This window comes from Ylistrum balloti, unplaced genomic scaffold, assembly GCF_031769215.1.
Source record: "Ylistrum balloti isolate Yb309-2 unplaced genomic scaffold, AGI_CSIRO_Ybal_v1 Utg371108, whole genome shotgun sequence".
Lineage (NCBI taxonomy): Eukaryota > Metazoa > Mollusca > Bivalvia > Pectinida > Pectinidae > Ylistrum > Ylistrum balloti.
In genome coordinates this window covers 548,934-570,365 of record NW_026782609.1, presented here as the reverse complement: position 1 = coordinate 570,365, position 21,432 = coordinate 548,934, and the positions used below count along the sequence as shown (strand labels likewise).

The following is a 21,432-nucleotide window of genomic DNA, read 5'->3' as shown; positions in this document are numbered from 1 at the left end:
CAAATGAAATGCATTCACTTGCTGTAAGTTTCACATCTCCCAGAGTTCACTGTTGGTCGTATAAATATTCTATAGGTTGTTGTCTTAAGATATAAAATTGGATCGAACTTCGTGACATTGTGTAATCTTATTCAAAATAATGACAAACTTTCCCAGCTGAAATAAATATTATGTACTATTATATGATATAATTTTATAGTTGGATTTGTTGAATATGAACGTTACACAGAAATGGTTGAATGCAATGCAGTGCATTTACTGCAGTTTTTACTATCTAGCTATCTACTGCTTTATTTTTCGTTTCCGTGCCGATAAAGACAAAATATAAATCATTTATAAAAAGTCTGGAATGTTCAGACTAGACTGTGCTACGATTTAAGATAAGTTGACATTTATATTGATACTGAATGCCAACCGATGATCGTTCTCTGCCAGCATCATATATATCTCATTTCAGTTCACTAACCGGAAAATTTATTCTGATTGTACCTAACCCCATTGGATATTACCCATTTCAAGTTGTCAGCCAACAGGAGAAGAACGGACCACAACGATGACACTCCGACGATTGGGAAGTGTCTGTGCTAGATCACTCCTCAAAACAAACCACATTCGCAGGACTTCAAATAGATTTTGCTCCTATTATCCAATTAATGATAATTTGTTTGGATTGAACAGCGAAGAAAAGCAGGTGCGAACTATTTTATAACCTTCAGAAACTTGCCCTTTGCCCACTGTATCAAGTTGGGGACATTATCGCAGTATTTTGAGCAGTACTTGCTGCGGCCTAATATGATTATGACATTTTATGTCTGATAGTAAATGTTTGTAAGAGAGGTAAGGGACTGAACCAAGGACAATTCAAAACTGTTACAATTATTGGTATTTATTGGCCGAGAATTGGTATGAGTTTTCCTAAAGAATGGTTTGAATTCACCTATATTTGAGGATACTTTTCAGCGTAAGACTGGTAAAACTGAGGTTCAGAGTTTGGTCCCTTGAAGTCTGAATTATTCTGTTCTTTTGACTTTTGATATTGGTCTAGATATGTATTTGTATAGATAACAGATTTATACCTATAATGATATATTAAGGTATGATATAGCTTTGGAGCCATAATCATTTCTTCAAGTTTATACATATCAATTGATATTGACATGTTTGAAATGAGATTGGTTTGTGTATAATTGTAGTTGAGAGAATCAGTGTTCCAGTTTTGTCAAAAGGAGTTGGCACCGAAAGCTGGTGAAATTGACAAATTAAATGAATTCAAAGACATAAAGGTAAGTTTATATGTAAAGAACACCCAGCAATGTTTTTTTATTTTTTCCTTTAAGACTTTAAAACAGATAAAGTCTGAAAGATGTGAATAATGCTGTATAATAACTGAATTCCTGATAAGAATAAAATTTATATTGTTAAAAGAATGGACTTTGTAGCTGGAAAGTGCTATTGTTTTCTTTCTGTACATGATTCTGTATATTATGTATTACAGAAATTCTGGCTGGAATGTGGCAAACTTGGACTTTTGGGAATTACTGCTCCAGGTAAAAAGCTCAAAGCTCAAGATTCTGTACAATTCATCTTCTAACGGTTTTCTGAGATAATCTACATAAACCAAGGCCATGCAGTTAAAATAAGTTTTATGAACATGCATACAAGGTTTCATGATTACAATAAGATAAGAAGTGAAGACACAGTGGATTGATAATACCAAAGTCATTAGAGTTATGATATCATCAGGGACATGTAAATACCTGGTATGTGTAGATCCTATGTCCCTACCATGGCTAATCACTAGGTAATGTAATTTGTACCTTCAGCTCAGTATGGTGGTTCCGAGATGTCATATCTAGATCATGTGTTAGTGATGGAGGAGATGTCGCGAGCGTCTGCAGCCATTGCGCTTAGTTATGGAGCACATTCTAATCTGTGTGTGAACCAGTTGGTGAGGAATGGTACAGAGGAACAAAAGCAGAAATATCTGCCACAGGTATAGTTATATAGATATCTAGTTGTAATTGTGACAACATTTGTTCAGGTACCTGTCAATTCACTAAGAGTACTTGTTGACCTTCTACATAACTTCATTTCCAGCTGATCACTGGGGAGACAGTAGGTGCTCTGGCAATGAGTGAACCTGGATCTGGATCTGATGTGGTGTCCATGAAGCTCAAAGCTGAAAAAGATGGTAATTTAAATTAGATAAATGAGGTTTTATTTACCAATTCATAGTCTTTTATCATAAAATCTTACCACAAACAAGGGCAAGTGAGCTTATGCTGTGGGTTAGCATCCATCTTCCATCATCCTGCTCTGTCCTCCATCTGTCTTCAACTTTATCCTTTAAATACTTATTTTCAATAACGGATAGACTTATGGTACTGATATTAGGCAGGTAGGATACAAGAGCCGAATGAGTCCTTGGGTCATGGTATTTGTGTAGTTACATGTTGAGGCTTGAATATCGGCTTTCAAATTTGCAGAAATTGACTTAATGAACTGTATAATAGTTAGTGAATTAAGGACCTGAACATCCTTTCATTTAAGCCCATTAAAGACCCATTTAAAGTTTACGTAGAGAATCAATAATGTGAGGGGTGTTATATGTGTTACTATGAGAATTGTGGGTTGTGGGGTGTGTTCCATGTTACTAGGAGTATCAGTGGTTGTGGGGTGTGTTCCATTTTACTAGGAGTATCAGTGGTTGTGGGGTGTGTTCCATGTTACTAGGAGTATCAGTGGTTGTGAGGTGTGTTCCATGTTACTAGGAGTATCAGTGGTTGTGGGGTGTGTTCCATGTTACTAGGAGTATCAGTGGTTGTGAGGTGTGTTCCATGTTACTAGGAGTATCAGTGGTTGTGGGATGTGTTCCATGTTACTAGGAGTATCAGTGGTTGTGAGGTGTGTTCCATGTTACTAGGAGTATCAGTGGTTGTGGGGTGTGTTCCATGTTACTAGGAGTATCGGTGGTTGTGGGGTGTGTTCCATGTTACTAGGAGTATCAGGGGTTGTGGGGTGTGTCCATGTTACTAGGAGTATCAGTGGTTGTGGGGTGTGTTCCATGTTACTAGGAGTATCAGTGGTTGTGAGGTGTGTTCCATGTTACTAGGAGTATCAGTGGTTGTGAGATGTTTTCTATGTTACTGTGAGTGTCGGTGGTTGTAGGGGATGTTTTCCATATAACTCAATTTCATCATTTAATAATATATTTTAGGTGATTTCTATGTATTGAACGGAAACAAGTTTTGGATAACAAATGGTCCTGATGCTGATGTGTTGGTGGTTTATGCCAAAACTGACTTAAAGACAGATAAGCCACAGCATGGTATCACAGCATTTATTATTGAAAAGGTAAGTTTGTTTATAGGTTTTGTTATAAAATTGTCACAAAAATTGAGAGTGATATCATGTTTGTAAAAATACCACAACTCCAATCCTTAAACATAGGTATAACTCAACAGATGATACTGTTACTAAAATTTCAGTTGGATTTTGGGTCTGATCAAAAACACAAAATGGCTGACAGGCGGCCATCTTATATTTTAACTTTTTAAGTTTTTTATTGCTATTTTTTGAAAAGTACTTAATATATGTAGGTTTCCCATGGTCCCTTGTTATGCAAGTTCAATTTTGAGTCTGATCAGAAAAGCAAAATAGCTGTTTTTTGCTATTTCTTAAGGTAAGTTCACCATTGTCCTTAGTTGTGCCAGTTTGATTTTGGGTCTGTTCAGAGAAAAAAACTGCCAAAAGGTGGCCATTTTGGATTTTGACTTTGAAAATTTGTTATCACTATTTCTTGGAAAGTACCAGATGGATTTTTCTTAAATTTCATATCTAGCTTCCCCTTGCTCCTGGGTTGTACCACTTTGATTTTGGGATTGATCAGAAAAACAAAATGGCTGACTGACGGACATCTTAGGTTTTGACTTCGAAAGTTTGTTATTACTATTTCTTTAGAACTACTGTATAGAACTTTCTCAAATTTCATGTAGAGGGTTCTTTAGGTCCTTACTTGTGCCTATTTGAGTCTTGGATTGATCAGAAAAACAAAATGGCCAACAGACAGCCATCTTGGATTTTGTCTAGTAAAGATTGTTATTTTGACATTTAAATTTTTATTTTCACTTTTTCTTGAAAAGAAATGCATGGATCGTTCTCAAATTTCATGTTTCACTTGGTCACTAGTTGTTCATACTCGTTTTCTAGACAGATGGAAAAATCAAAATAGCAACCATAAGGATAGAATATAAAAAAAAACCTTCTTAAATAAAAAAAATAAAGGTCATTTAAGGAATAATATTGTTTCTGTTGTAGGGTATGGCTGGTTTCAGTACAGGCTTGAAGCTAGACAAGCTTGGGATGAGGGGATCTAACACATCAGAACTGATCTTCGAAGACTGCAGAGTACCAGGTATGTTAACGATAAGAATGGACAGGCCTGGTAACTGTACCAGGTACATTGTCTATATGTATGGACAGGTCTGGTAACTGTACCAGGTACATTGTCTATATGTATGGACAGGTCTGGTAACTGTACCAGGTACATTGTCTATATGTATGGACAGGTCTGGTAACTGTACCAGGTACATTGTCTATATGTATGGACAGGTCTGGTAACTGTACCAGGTACATTGTCTATATGTATGGACAAGTCTGGTAACTGTACCAGTACCAGGTACATTGTCTATATGTATGGACAGGTCTGGTAACTGTACCAGGTACATTGTCTATATGTATGGACAGGTCTGGTAACTGTACCAGTACCAGGTACATTGTCTATATGTATGGACAGGTCTGGTAACTGTACCAGGTACATTGTCTATATATATGGACAGGTCTGTTAACTGTACCAGGTACATTGTCTATATGTATGGACAGGCCTAGTAACTGTAGCAGTATCATATCTAAACCTGAAGTGAATATATTGAAGTTTAAGTAACAAGTTTTATTCACATCACACTTGTTTTGAGTGTGGTGGAATAGCTCCCACTGTACGAGAATATCTTTATACATTACTTGTATAAGAGAAACAGGTCTGTTTATATTGTGGAAGTCTTAGTCCCGTGTGTCAATTATTTATCATATTCTTTTGTAATTTAAATTGGTTTGAAGACAATTGGATCATTTTATTCCAAGAAATATGATGATTTAAAGTAGACCTCTGTGTAATTATAAATCCTCTTCAAATCTATTTTCATAGAATTAATTCATCATTACAACTTATCACTGAACTTCCTACAATTTTAAGTAAATTTTACGACTTCTTGAAAAATGTGTCAGACCTACAATAATCTGGCAGATTAACTCACTCTGATTTCAAAGAACCAAGACATTTCTAATAATTTTCAGCTGAAAATATTCTTGGAGAGAAAAACCGGGGTGTTTATGTATTAATGTCAGGCTTGGATGTAGAACGAGGACTTGGTGCTTCAGGTTGTTTGGGGTGAGCTTAATGTACAATTTTTCATGTATCTTTTTACATAGAGTGTCACCAGCTTCTGATATTAGTCATCTTGTCACAGGCCTTTAAAATTAAAAATGACATGCTGTCTTTTCAAAAGGTCATTATAAGAAAAAAGACCAGACAATTCTATTGTATAGTTATCACATTTGTACATATTTAAATGATGTTCAGTGTACTGAAGTGGAGAAATACTTAGTGATTCTAGTGTTTTTGAGCATTTGAGCAGGTCATGGCCAATATCATGTTGACTATATAAATCAATCGAGTTGGTGACACATGTATATTAATACTAGATCTAACTTTGTCATTGAGTAACAGGAATGTTTTTAATGTTATAAGATATGCTGAGCTTATGATGACAATACATACACACCTCTGATTTTCTCTCCTGCAAAGGAAGACAAAAATGTACAAGTAAAGTAGCAGAAACATTTTTTTTTTTTTTTTTTTGAAAATGCGCTGCAAGATTAAACAATTTCAGCTGAAAACATACTCGGCCCTGAAAATGGAGGTGTGTATGTATTGATGTCGGGCCTGGATATTGAGAGAGTTTTTGTAGCTGGTGGAACTGTGGGGTGGGGTTGAGTCATTGACTACTGGTGAAGAAGGAGTAGATGGATTAACAATATATCGATCTATAATGCTATCAATTACATCAATAAAACTCATTGTTGTTCCAAGTTCATTTGAGCATGAAATTGTTTAATGTATAGTTCATCAGTCCTTCATTTCACATACTGCAAACATACTTGAATTTGTGCAATCAAATTTTAGCACATAATCAGTTGTAGGCAAATGAGTACAATGATAAATTTAAGTATTCACAATATTAAGGATAAAAGCAGTATATTGGAACTGTAAGAAGTGCAATATTTCAGTACAAGAAGTACTACAAGATTATCGCTAAAATTTGAATGTTTACAGTAATGGACAACTTCACATTATGTTGTGTGTTCCGTTTTAAAGGGATATTCTGCATAAGTTAGGATTTCATGGAATGCTTTTGAAGAAAACTGTACAAAATGATCTGCTTATGTTCTTTCTGAAATCATACACCTCAATTTACCATTTAAACAAATATATAATAGCTATTGTACAGGAATTCTTAATAGATCTAGCAAGATCAATTTACAAACGTTTGTGCAGCCCTGATTATGTCATAACAGGCTTGCATTGCTGTATGTCGTAACAGGTTTGCATTGCTGTAAGCCGAGCAGAATAAAATATTTATGTAAATTATAAAATCAACAGAAAATAAGCCTAATGAAGAAATAGAATTGTAACCCCAGCAGAAAAAGAAATAGAATTGTAGCCCCAGCAGAAAAAGAAATAGAATTGTAGCCCCAGCAGAAAAAGAAATAGAATTGTAACCCCAGCAGAAAAAGAAATAGAATTGTAACCCCAGCAGAAAAAGAAATAGAATTGTAACCCCAGCAGAAAATTTAGTGAACAACATGAACAGTAACCTTTCACTTCCTGATATCCTGACATGATATAGTTAGATTTAGATTGGGTTGGAGTACTTCCACCAATTTCACTTGTCCAAACTTACCATGGAAGAGATATTTTGATGCTAACAATAGTTCAAAAAGTCATTTAAAGGTACAGAACAGCTAGAAATTTTGCAAACTGGGCAGAATATCTCTTTAAACCATTCATCCATTCTCGGTTATGTATATATATATATATATAGTTACCACAGCTTGTAAACCTTTAATATTGTATAATCACCCAGCTAGTAAACCATTTAAAATCACATTGGCTATCCCATGATACCTGCTTAGGCACTCCAAATTATTTATTACATTGTTAATATTGTAACAATATTTCTAGCTTGTGAAGACAATAACATCTAATCCAGACTAATCACACAACAGTTTCTTAAGACGGAATGGTTAGTGAGATTTTTGGCTTGGGTCAAAACAACATAATGTAAAGATTATTTACTTCACAAGTATGACTTATTGATAATCAATCTTTCATGTTTATCATGTGTTCCTGCCCTGTGTCTACTATGTGTGTCTCTAACTGGTGTTGATTGTGTTTGTAACCTTTGTTTACTCCAAGTTTGGGTGTTCCTGCTCTCTCTCTCTCTGGATCTCCCTCTCTGTGTGTCTCTCTCTCCGTCTCTCCCTCTCTCCATCTCTCTCTCTCTATATATATATATCTTTCTCTCTCTCCGTCTCTCTTTCCCCCCTCTCTCTCTCTCCCTCCCTCTCTCACTCTCTCTCTCTCCCTACCTCTCTCTCTCTCTCTCTCTCTATCTCTCTATCTATCTCTCTCTCCCTCCCTCTCTCTCTCTCTTGTAACTGTCAATTGTTGATGTATTGTGTATTGCATGTTTCACTTAATTATATCACAGCTAGGATTATTTGTTGTTATAAGAACGTCTAACAAATGTCGATTGTGTTGTTTGATGAGTCACCTTGCCCTACACACTTGGTCATCTGAAGCTATCCAAGTCTTCCATGCATACACACCTCCAGCCTGGTAATATGCTGTAATAGCTGTGAAACAAAAAAATTAGGTCAATCCTTTTAAAAAAATTGCCTGCTTGATTATTTTATGTTTGACATGCAATTGATTTTTCACTTTCGACCAAAGAAATGTTGATAACAAGTACAGGGTTATCGATGTGAAGTTTTATACAGCACATTTCTGGTGCCCATTCTATAGTACTACTATGTATAACAATGGATTTTGTGGACTTTTGTGCAGCTGAGAATATATTAGCAGAAAAGAACCGAGGCGTGTATGTATTAATGAGTGGGCTGGACATTGAGAGACTGGTGTTAGCTGCTGGTCCCCTTGGGTAAGTCACAGTGATGTAGGTATTGATGACAGGGATGGACATTGAGAGACTGGTGTTAGCTGCTGGTCCCCTTGGGTAAGTCACAGTGATGTAGGTATTGGTGAGTGGGCTGGACATTGAGAGACTGGTGTTAGCTGCTGGTCCCCTTGGGTAAGTCACAGTGATGTAGGTATTGATGAGTGGGCTGGACATTGAGAGACTGGCGTTAGCTGCTGGTCCCCTTGGGTAAGTCACAGTGATGTAGGTATTGATGAGTGGGCTGGACATTGAGAGACTGGTGTTAGCTGCTGGTCCCCTTGGGTAAGTCACAGTGATGTAGGTATTGGTGAGTGGGCTGGACATTGAGAGACTGGTGTTAGCTGCTGGTCCCCTTGGGTAAGTCACAGTGATGTAGGTATTGATGAGTGGGCTGGACATTGAGAGACTGGTGTTAGCTGCTGGTCCCCTTGGGTAAGTCACAGTGATGTAGGTATTGATGACAGGGATGGACATTGAAAGACTGGTGTTAGCTGCTGGTCCCCTTGGGTAAGTCACAGTGATGAGAGAGTGGGCTGGACATTGAGAGACTGGTGTTAGCTGCTGGTCCCCTGGGTAAGTCACAGTGATGTAGGTATTGGTGAGTGGGCTGGACATTGAGAGACTGGTGTTAGCTGCTGGTCCCCTTGGGTAAGTCACAGTGATGTAGGTATTGATGAGTGGGCTGGACATTGAGAGACTGGTGTTAGCTGCTGGTCCCCTTGGGTAAGTCACAGTGATGTAGGTATTGATGAGTGGGCTGGACATTGAGAGACTGGTGTTAGCTGCTGGTCCCCTCAGGGATATCACAGAAGCTAAGTGTTTTTAAGCTCTTCTTAATAAGTACTCATATATTACAAAATATCTTTGTCTCAGCAGGATTTCTTTCTTTTCAACTAAATATATACAGAAAAACCCATGTTCCTAAATTATGGCCATGTTGTCTGAGGGATATTTATCAAAACAGTTATTTCCTTATCAAAGAGACTTACATACAACAAAATTTAGTAACAGCTCAAGTTTAAAACTAAATACCGCCCTTGTAGCTTTAGATGGCACTGTAAGCATTCCTGTCAAACCTGTAGAGTGCTAGTTACATGCAGCATTGCCTACTGTATTGTTTTAACATTACAGTAATGTCATACCTAGTTGTCTGAAATATATTCATGGCTTACTGCAACTAGTTATTTAACTTTTTGATACACTTTCACGGTTTCCAGGATCATGCAAGCATGTTGTGACGTGGCCTTTGATTATGCACACCAACGTAAACAGTTTGGTCAGAAGATTGGTGAGTTCCAGGTAAGACATATAACAGACTGTTCATCAATGAAGGATAAAAAACGTCTTTTCCTCTCCAGGTTATATACAGTAGATGACTGTAGTTGCTGGTATTTGCCAGGAAGGCTCTCCAGTGTTGTAAATCCAGAGTGTGAGGCCTAGACAGGACAGTTTGGAAATCGTTGGTACATTTCTGTATTGAAGATGCAGATATTAGTTACATTCCTTTTTCATATTTGATCAGATATCATCCCAGCATTGTCATTACTTTTTAGTATTAGTTTTGAATTATAATTTTCTCTATAGATGATCCAGGCAAAACTGGCTGATATGTACACAACCCTCAACGCCTCTCGCTCCTACACCTACAACGTGGCCAGAGCCCTCGACCGTGGGGAGAGACATCCTAATGTAAGTATTCTATCACTAACCGGATCACCAACTGTAAAACGGCATAGAAATAGAACTTATTACAAAATTCCAGACTTACCATGTGTTATCAGAGAAATAGGTAGAAGGCTGATCATGTTCAATTTACAAATACCACAAGGAATAGGTTTTTCAAATGTCATGAATGTCTGTATGTTTTCTCTAAAATAGGACTGTGCTGCAGTTATCCTATATACTGCTGAGGCAGCCACCAAAATGGCTCTAGAGGCAATACAAATTCTGGGTAAGTTAGAATTTCTGATCACTAAAGAGGTTGGCCTTTACTTTGGATTTCATAAAATTCCTGTCCACAATCAGACCAACAACATACATGCTAACTGTTAATCACTAAAAACTGTGACATGAGGCCTCAAAATTTAGTCTCATCAGAGTAATTATTGCTTAATGCTTCAGAATCATCTGTCGTCAGAAAAGGGGCTTGCTTACTCATTTTATAAATACAAACAAGCAGCAGAAAGTAATTCATTATAAAGTTACATTGTTATTTATGTTCATTAACACAGTACACTGTAAGAGGTTTTTCTATATTGCCATGCTGCCAGTTTCCTTATGATTAAAGTGATTTTGATGTGTTTACAGGTGGTAATGGTTACATAAACGATTATCCTACTGGTAGATTGTTACGAGATGCAAAACTTTATGAAATTGGAGCTGGAACAAGTGAAGTGCGCAGACTTGTGATTGCCAGAGCCATTAACGCTCATTACAACTCCTAAAAATGAACGACACAGAAACCTAAGGTTGATGTTGAGTTTTACTCAAGAGATTAGATATACAGGTACTCAAGATATTCTGAGCTGGCACCCAGATATTGTAAAATTTCTTGAACAAAATGACTCATAATAATGAATATTTCAACTTGTAAAATGTTTCCAGATATTTTCAAAAGAAAACAAATCAATGTCTTAATTTTCTGTTTAGACTTAAAATATGTCAATCAATCTAATGCAACCATGCGTTGATACAAAACTGTACCTATACTGTGTCCTTTATTAGTCACACAAAAAAATGAATCAATTAAAAAAAGACTTCTAAATTTATTCAAGCATGAATTATTTCAAACAAATATATATTGTGTAAGATATGGAGAGTGAGTAGATGTGAGTTAGTGAGAGTGTATGTTTCTGTGATACAGGTGTGGTGAGTTGATGAGAATGTGTGGCAGCTGTTGTATATTGTTGATGATCCCCATCTCAGGTATTACTGATCAGTGCTACAGATGCTGGAGAAAAGTAATAACATTACAGGATGTGTTTTGTTTTTGTGTTTTAGAAAGATTTTTGTTATTGATATCTTCATGTGTTTACCTAGATATCAACATTAAAATACTGTTGTTTTAGCATGTGATAAACCCCCAATTACCTGTCAATGGATTTTGATAATACCAAAAAAAAATGTATTTCTGTTAATTGTGATATGATACCTGACAGTTTACGACTGATCCAGTTTAACCTGTAAGCACAGATTGTTTATTTTGCTGATGTATTAAAAGCATTTCCCCATATATATAGTGTGTTAAGATAAAAAGTTAATGAACAATCATGTAATGTGATTCGGTTTTTGATATACGACATACAATGAAAATTATTTGTAGTGAAACCAAGTGAACCCAAAATATCAGTATATTACCAAGGTAATCAGGTCACAAGTGTAAAACATACATAACTACCATAATACAAGTTCTCTTCACAACAAACCCCAGGGGACATAACTCTGATTTGGTAACGTGTATAGTTGGACAATAATAATGTTGATACTGGACATGCTTTATTCTGTGTTTTATTTCTGATGATTTCAGTTTTAATTTGATTGATATGTTGTAAACTTAAGACGGGATGTCCTGTAAAGTGATAATAAAACTTACAATAACTCATGTGTTGTTTTATTTTTGTATTGGGGAAAATCTCAGAAACCTAGAAATATTTTCTGGTATACTGTAACTGAGAAGCTGGTCTCTCAATTAACCATCTGAACACCAGGATACAGAATGTAATTGTTCAGTGAATGGCCAATAAAGTTTGGTAGTAGCCTTAGATAACAGGTATCTGTCAGGTGTTGTCGTTCAATGGACAGTTAGTTTAAAGTCCTCCGACATCCGGTAACTAGCATTTTACTTGCCACCTCAGTGGTTATTCCTATGGCCTCTGTTACTTGTTCAGACCAGCAGTTGCATGGTGGGGTAAAATCTCTGGACATATCGGTGGAGAAAACCAGTCCCTTGACCATGTCTTGTGATGACCAGCATCTGTACAGGGTGTCCCTGGTTCATCAGAAGTCACTTGACCATGACTTGTGATGATCTGCATCTGTACAAAGTTTCCCTGGTCAACGGTCAGTCAAAAGTCACTTGACCATGACTTGTGATGATCTGCATCTGTACAAAGTGTCTGTGGTCAACGGTCAGTCAGAAGTCACTTGACCATGACTTGTGATAACCAAATGTCTGTGCACTTGTTGCCTAGTGAGTGTTCAGTCATCAGTCTCTTGAATATGACTTTTGATGACCAACATCTGTATGGTGTGGTTGCCAGTTAGATCTGACCCAGCCAGCTGTGGGACGTTGGCTCCAAACATGGCCAGAGAAACATGGGTACAAGTCAGCCTCCACTTCTTCAGTAAAAACTCTATACTCCTGTCAGAACTGCAGCAGAAATGTAAGAACTGTTAGAATCAGTATTTATATTCTGAGCTGTAGAAACATAAGGATTATACAATGTATTTAGGGTCTTGGAAACATCAACAGAAAGTTTTAGTAGGATTAATATTTGCCTATTATCATAGCTTCAGTTATATTCAAAATATGCAACAAAGAAATATGTCAAACTTATTAACTTGGCCATTGTCAAACTGAATATGAATTTACATAATAAGCATAAAGCTGTCATCAACGGATAGGCTGTGCCAACAGTTACTTATATAATGTGTTACCTTAGAATAATCTTAAAAATAAGTTTCAATAATACACCACTTTAGTGTGTTTGTCATAATGATATAAACTGATCTGATAAACACATTCTATCTGTACAGACACTACAAATCTGTCTATATTACAGATGTGCTGTATCTGTACAGACACTACAAACCTGTCTATATTACAGATGTGCTGTATCTGTACAGACACTACAGCCAGTCTATATTACAGATGTGCTGTATCTGTACAGACACTACAAATCTGTCTATATTACAGATGTGCTGTATCTGTACAGACACTACAAACCTGTCTATATTACAGATGTGCTGTATCTGTACAGACACTACAAATCTGTCTATATAACAGATGTGCTGTATCTGTACAGACACTACAACCTGTCTATATTACAGATGTACTGTATCTGTACAGACACTACAAATCTGTCTATATAACAGATGTGCTGTATCTGTACAGACACTACAAATCTGTCTATATTACAGATGTGCTGTATCTGTACAGACACTACAAACCTGTCTATATTACAGATGTGCTGTATCTGTACAGACACTACAGCCAGTCTATATTACAGATGTGCTGTATCTGTACAGACACTACAAATCTGTCTATATTACAGATGTGCTGTATCTGTACAGACACTACAAATCTGTCTATATTACAGATGTGCTGTATCTGTACAGACACTACAAATCTGTCTATATTACAGATGTGCTGTATCTGTACAGACACTACAAATCTGTCTATATTACAGATGTGCTGTATCTGTACAGACACTACAAATCTGTCTATATTACAGATGTGCTGTATCTGTACAGACACTACAAATCTGTCTATATTACAGATGTGCTGTATCTGTACAGACACTACAGCCAGTCTATATTACAGATGTGCTGTATCTGTACAGACACTACAACCTGTCTATATTACAGATGTGCTGTATCTGTACAGACACTACAAATCTGTCTATATTACAGATGTGCTGTATCTGTACAGACACTACAAATCTGTCTATATTACAGATGTGCTGTATCTGTACAGACACTACAAATCTGCCAGATGTTCTGTATCTATATTTACAGATGTGCTGTATCTGTACAGACACTACAGCCAGTCTATATTACAGATGTGCTGTATCTGTACAGACACTACAAATCTGTCTATATTACAGATGTGCTGTATCTGTACAGACACTACAAATCTGTCTATATTACAGATGTGCTGTATCTGTACAGACACTACAGCCAGTCTATATTACAGATGTGCTGTATCTGTACAGACACTACAAATCTGTCTATATTACAGATGTGCTGTATCTGTACAGACACTACAAATCTGTCTATATTACAGATGTGCTGTATCTGTACAGACACTACAAATCTGTCTATATTACAGATGTGCTGTATCTGTACAGACACTACAGCCAGTCTATATTACAGATGTGCTGTATCTGTATACAAATCTGTCTATATTACAGATGTGCTGTATCTGTACAGACACTACAAACCTGTCTATATTACAGATGTGCTGTATCTGTACAGACACTACAGCCAGTCTATATTACAGATGTGCTGTATCTGTACAGACACTACAAATCTGTCTATATTACAGATGTGCTGTATCTGTACAGACACTACAAATCTGTCTATATTACAGATGTGCTGTATCTGTACAGACACTACAGCCAGTCTATATTACAGATGTGCTGTATCTGTACAGACACTACAAACCTGTCTATATTACAGATGTGCTGTGTCTGTACAGACACTACAACCTGTCTATATTACAGATGTGCTGTATCTGTACAGACACTACAGCCAGTCTATATTACAGATGTGCTGTATCTGTACAGACACTACAGCCAGTCTATATTACAGATGTGCTGTATCTGTACAGACACTACAAACCTGTCTATATTACAGATGTGCTGTATCTGTACAGACACTACAACCTGTCTATATTACAGATGTGCTGTATCTGTACAGACACTACAGCCAGTCTATATTACAGATGTGCTGTATCTGTACAGACACTACAGCCAGTCTATATTACAGATGTGCTGTATCTGTACAGACACTACAGCCAGTCTATATTACAGATGTGCTGTATCTGTACAGACACTACAAACCTGTCTATATTACAGATGTGCTGTATCTGTACAGACACTACAAATCTGTCTATATTACAGATGTGCTGTATCTGTACAGACACTACAAATCTGTCTATATTACAGATGTGCTGTATCTGTACAGACACTACAAATCTGTCTATATTACAGATGTCTGTATCTGTATACAGCCAGTCTATATTACAGATGTGCTGTATCTGTACAGACACTACAACCTGTCTATATTACAGATGTGCTGTATCTGTACAGACACTACAAATCTGTCTATATTACAGATGTGCTGTATCTGTACAGACACAGCCAGTACAGATGTGCTGTATCTGTCTATATATTACAGATGTGCTGTATCTGTACAGACACTACAAAGTCTATATTACAGATGTGCTATCTGTACAGACACTACAAATCTGTCTATATTACAGATGTGCTGTATCTGTACAGACACTACAAATCTGTCTATATTACAGATGTGCTGTATCTGTACAGACACTACAAATCTGTCTATATTACAGATGTGCTGTATCTGTACACTACAGATATTACAGATGTGCACTACAAACACTACAGTCTATATTACAGATGTGCTGTATCTGTACAGACACTACAAATCTGTCTATATTACAGATGTGCTGTATCTGTACAGACACTACAAATCTGTCTATATTACAGATGTGCTGTATCTGTACAGACACTACAAACCTGTCTATATTACAGATGTGCTGTATCTGTACAGACACTACAAATCTGTCTATATTACAGATGTGCTGTATCTGTACAGACACTACAAATCTGTCTATATTACAGATGTGCTGTATCTGTACAGACACTACAAATCTGTCTATATTACAGATGTGCTGTATCTGTACAGACACTACAAATCTGTCTATATTACAGATGTGCTGTATCTGTACAGACACTACTGTACAGACACTACAAATCTGTCTATATTACAGATGTGCTGTATCTGTACAGACACTACAAATCTGTCTATATTACAGATGTGCTGTATCTGTACAGACACTACAACCTGTCTATATTACAGATGTGCTGTATCTGTACAGACACTACAACCTGTCTATATTACAGATGTGCTGTATCTGTACAGACACTACAAATCTGTCTATATTACAGATGTGCTGTATCTGTACAGACACTACAAATCTGTCTATATTACAGATGTGCTGTATCTGTACAGACACTACAAATCTGTCTATATTACAGATGTGCTGTATCTGTACAGACACTACAACCTGTCTATATTACAGATGTGCTGTATCTGTACAGACACTACAAACTACAAATCTGTCTATATTACAGATGTGCTGTATCTGTACAGACACTACAAATCTGTCTATATTACAGATGTGCTGTATCTGTACAGACACTACAAACCTGTCTATATTACAGATGTGCTGTATCTGTACAGACACTACAAACCTGTCTATCTGTACAGACACTACAACCTATCTATATTACAGATGTGCTGTATCTGTACAGACACTACAAACCTGTCTATATTACAGATGTGCTGTATCTGTACAGACACTACAAACCTGTCTATATTACAGATGTGCTGTATCTGTACAGACACTACAAATCTGTCTATATTACAGATGTGCTGTATCTGTACAGACACTACAAACCTGTCTATATTACAGATGTGCTGTATCTGTACAGACACTACAGCCAGTCTATATTACAGATGTGCTGTATCTGTACAGACACTACAAATCTGTCTATATTACAGATGTGCTGTATCTGTACAGACACTACAAACCTGTCTATATTACAGATGTGCTGTATCTGTACAGACACTACAGCCAGTCTATATTACAGATGTGCTGTATCTGTACAGACACTACAACCTGTCTATATTACAGATGTGCTGTATCTGTACAGACACTACAAATCTGTCTATATAACAGATGTGCTGTATCTGTACAGACACTACAACCTGTCTATATAACAGATGTGCTGTATCTGTACAGACACTACAACCTGTCTATATTACAGATGTGCTGTATCTGTACAGACACTACAAACCTGTCTATATTACAGATGTGCTGTATCTGTACAGACACTACAACCTGTCTATATTACAGATGTGCTGTATCTGTACAGACACTACAAATCTGTATCTTAACTGACACTGATGCTTTATCTTTTCAAACTCTAAAATCAAACATTACAGACATGTGTTATATCTGTACAGACAGTAATGCTGTACCTGTAGGGACAATAAAATCTTTCTATATTCTGGACACATGCTGTACCTGTAAGCACACTAATATCCTTCTATATTTTGGGCACATGCTGTACCTGCAGGCACACTAATATCCTTCTATATTTTGGACACATGCTGTACCTGTAGGGACACTAAAATCTTTCTATATTTTGGACACATGCTGTACCTGTAGGCACACTAAAATCCTTCTCTATTCTGGACACATGCCGTACCTGTAGGGACACTAAAATCCTTCTATATTTTGGGCACATGCTGTACCTGTAGGCACACTAAAATCCTTCTATATTTTGGACACATGCTGTACCTGTAGGGACACTAAAATCTTTCTATACTTTGGACACATGCTGTATCTGTATGGACACTAAAATCCTTCACACATGTAGCATACATTTAGTACAGTGATTTACCTTCGTTGCTGATAGGTACTCCAGAATTCTGCTTTCTTATTTTTGTTTAAAAGAAAAGCCACTGTCACAAGTACATCCTCAAAATCTGAAATCGTAAATATAGTGTTTCAGTAAGTTACTTAATAGTTACTTACCAACATGTCTTAAGCTGCATACAAAAAATTTCCCTTCACCAAACTGTAAGCCTACCTCACAAGTAATTCCGGAAAGTGATTTAGAAATAGATAAGTTATGATAGATGAAACTTTCGCAGCTTATCAATTATAAACTTATAACTTTATACTAGAAATTAAAATTTCCATGTTCGTATTTTTGGTTTACAGAATTAAAAACATACCAAATATAAAAGAGGGTATAGATGTGATGCTGTACCTGTTGCATGGTGACATTATAATATGGCCTAAAAAGTAACATTGCCCCCCTCCCCCTTTTTTTACACTACATTTCAATAGTTTTTATTTGAATAAATAAAGAAGGAATCTTGACTGTAATACTCCTATCTAAAAAGTTGTCCAAAAAAAACTTCTGTGTTACTAAAACTATAAGTAAGGTTAACGGAGACACCTGTATATGTTTTTTCTTTTCTAGGCCTGTAATTGAAGCAAGGTTAACAGAGACACCTGTATAGGTATTTTCTTTTCTAGGCCTGTAATTGAAGCAAGGTTAACAGAGACACCTGTATATGTATTTTCTTTTCTAGGTCTGTAATTGAAGCAAGGTTAACAGAGACACCTGTATATGTTTTTTCTTTTCTAGGTCTGTAATTGAAGCAAGGTTAACAGAGACACCTGTATAGGTATTTTCTTTTCTAGGTCTGTAATTGATGAGGAGAAAAAATGTGTGAAATTATAGTGTACCTTTGGTGTCATAGAAGCAGTCTGAGCCAAGTATAAAGTCAACTTTAGGTAGATCTAACAAACTCTGCTCAAAAAGTCCCCACGTCAGGCCGATGACTGGCACATCAGACAGTCCATTGGCCATACAGGAAGCCCGGCAGTTGTCCAAACATCGTGGCTGGTTGGCACTATCACTGAGGATCACATTGGCTCCACATTTCGCGGCAATTATCCCTGGCAGAGCAGTTCCAGAACCAATCTAGTCAAAAGTTCAGTGGTTATTCTCACATGATCTCAATCATGAAACCAAAACCAATCAGTCAATAAATCAATCAATCACTCAGTCAATCAATCAATCAAACCTTCAGGAAGTATTTTGTATAGTTATGTCAACTTAAAATTGACATGCAAACTTCTATTCACAAATAATTCCAAGCTGTGAAAAGAATGTCACCATGGTGAAACAGTCACTTATTACAGACTCTTATCCAGATATGTCATTAACTAACCATATAGTCATTTGTTACAAGCTTAACTAGATGTATTAATGGTAAACCATCTAGTCACACTTGATACTGAGTCTACCAGAGGTCTGTCACAGTGACTCTTGTAAAGGTGTATAAGTGTAATGAAAAGTCAAGAGAGGAAATAAGATATAAAAAAATTAAAATAATCAGAGGGCTATAACTCTACACAGTAGGCCCTAAGGTAGCAGTACACAGTTTCTCGGTGTGGCCATGGGTGATTTTTTTTTGCTCATTAAATTACCCCATTATAAAGGTTTTAATCAAAAATGAAAAAAAAATCCTTGCTAAAATTGGTCCTGTCATGTTAAAGTGGACAATGTGGGGTTTCATTTTTTTCAGGATAATATTTTAGCTTTGTATTGGAGATTACTATTTGGGCAGTCTCGAATCTGTGTCTACGCACCAAAAACTAGCTTTACAGGAAGTGAAATTTTCATAGTGTTTACATGTGGTCATGTTATGAAGAATTTCCGAGTTGGAATTTGCTGAAATGTAAGCACTTTGTTACCATGACAGTGTTGTTGATTGTAAGATAGGTGTTTAGAATTAAATTTCTCCTAGAAAGTTGTAGTGTTGGGTTGGAATTAGCAGTATTTTTGCATTTTTAGCATTTTTTCAGTAGGTAACCATGACAATCAAATGTCAGAAATCAGAGGAAATTTTTTTTTACACAAATTTCATCTCTCTACTGTTAATGTAATTGTTATGTAGTTTATAAATATATATACATGTAATGATGTATTTTTCATAACCAATCTGCTATACCTGTATATCTCAAACATGACAAATAATTTCAGGAAAAATGCAAATTAACTGTTTACTGCTACCTAATGAAAAACTTGTTCAACTGACACCTGTCGAGGCATAACATTTGATTTAAATGAGATCTGCCATTCTTAGTTTGGTATGCAACGTCATGGTGATCAATATCACTCAATTAAGGAAAACATTATTGTTGTAGAAGTGAAACATTTACATTGAACCTGTAATCAATAAGAAGTTTGATTACCTCTAACACTGACGCGCCTTGGATAAGTTCCCTCTTAGTCCAAACATATTGTGCTAACACTGGAGCACAGGGCCAGGTGTACATCCCATAGCTCGGATCCAGTACCTGAAAGAACACTTCTAAAGTCATTCTAACCTTCTACCATTTTATACCCATACAGCATAACAATGGGGACCAAAAGGAAGGAACCCTTCCCCATCCCCTTTTTCAGCTTTTTTCATTTTTTTTCCATTTCATTATTGAGTTCATGGTCTGTCTTTTCATTTGTTGTAATGCTACTAGCACATTGAATTATTTGAAATCAGTATTGGAATTTGGAGGTGCCAATCAATCAATGCAATTAATAAGTCTTGTATACGAAACAGCTGTCTTCTGGAAAGATTCTCGGCGTGTTGTTTCATGCATTCGTGGAAGTCATTAATGTACATGAAGAAGATGTTGACCCTTGAAGCACCCCGGCTGTATCTTGTCTGATTTTTTTCGATTTCCCCTCAGATACGAGAAAAGAAGGAGAAATGGTCCAATTGATAAAGAACAAATATATATCATACAATGGGTTACGCCTAGATCTCTCTGTGATCCCCCCGTTTAATATGGACTCAGATATATTGTGTAAGGCCATGCATTACCTCTGGAATCCAAATTGTTATCCGTTCATCACTGGAGGTTTCGCTAAAGGTAAATATCTTTCGGGATGCTGGGTGCTGACCACATGACATTTCTATAAAGCACAGTTTTAATCGTCTGACTGGGATAAACGTGCAATAAACATCAGCGCACGTTTCTTTGTTTACGTCGCCATTTTTCTTTGCCTCTGCCAAATTAATTTGTACGGAGAAATTTGATTGGTTTACTTCGTCGATACGACCAATGAGAAACCTTGTTTAACTGTTGCGGTGAGAATGCATTTAGCTGATGTCATATGGGTTCAGAACGATGTCAGGAGGTGAGGCCTACGGTTACTGATGACATATACATTTCATTTGATCATTCCGGTAATGTCATCTGTTCTCCATTTGATTTGGTAGACTTAAACTACATGTGCCTTTCGGCCAGGATTTGGTTGTCAATCTACCCTGTTGAGATTAGCTGAGGATTGGCGAAAGGCCTTGGATAACCAGGAGTATGTCGCCGCCATACTCATGGATCTATCCAAGGCTTTTGACTGCCTTCCTCATGATCTGCTGCTCAGAAAGCTTGAGGCTTATGGTCTGAGCTCTGGCTCAGTAGACCTGGTCTCTAGCTATTTGAGTGACAGAATTCAGCAGGTTAGACTGGGTTCCAAATGCGGTGACTGGATGAAAGTGCTGAAAGATGTCCCTCAAGGCT

The 21,432-nt window shown here is 36.8% G+C and overlaps 2 protein-coding genes across 2 annotated transcripts; one reads left to right on the top strand and one right to left on the bottom strand.

The window, feature by feature from the left end:
- Positions 1 to 524: 524 nt before the first annotated feature.
- On the top strand, positions 525 to 11,894 carry LOC132560749 (isovaleryl-CoA dehydrogenase, mitochondrial-like). The gene is made up of 12 exons (XM_060225425.1): positions 525 to 691; positions 1,194 to 1,283; positions 1,496 to 1,547; positions 1,824 to 1,993; positions 2,098 to 2,191; positions 3,218 to 3,354; positions 4,318 to 4,414; positions 8,186 to 8,279; positions 9,515 to 9,596; positions 9,882 to 9,986; positions 10,176 to 10,248; positions 10,605 to 11,894. The coding sequence occupies exons 1-12, from the start codon at positions 554 to 556 to the stop codon at positions 10,739 to 10,741; spliced, it is 1,269 nt and encodes a 422-aa protein (XP_060081408.1). The 5' UTR covers positions 525 to 553; the 3' UTR covers positions 10,742 to 11,894.
- LOC132560750 (histone-arginine methyltransferase METTL23-like) lies at positions 11,670 to 20,858 on the bottom strand. Its single transcript, XM_060225426.1, has 5 exons — positions 20,733 to 20,858; positions 20,104 to 20,208; positions 18,589 to 18,826; positions 17,732 to 17,816; positions 11,670 to 12,666 (listed from the first exon to the last, which is right to left on the bottom strand). The coding sequence occupies exons 1-5, from the start codon at positions 20,820 to 20,822 to the stop codon at positions 12,495 to 12,497; spliced, it is 690 nt and encodes a 229-aa protein (XP_060081409.1). The 5' UTR covers positions 20,823 to 20,858; the 3' UTR covers positions 11,670 to 12,494.
- Between the last annotated feature and the right edge of the window lie 574 nt (positions 20,859 to 21,432).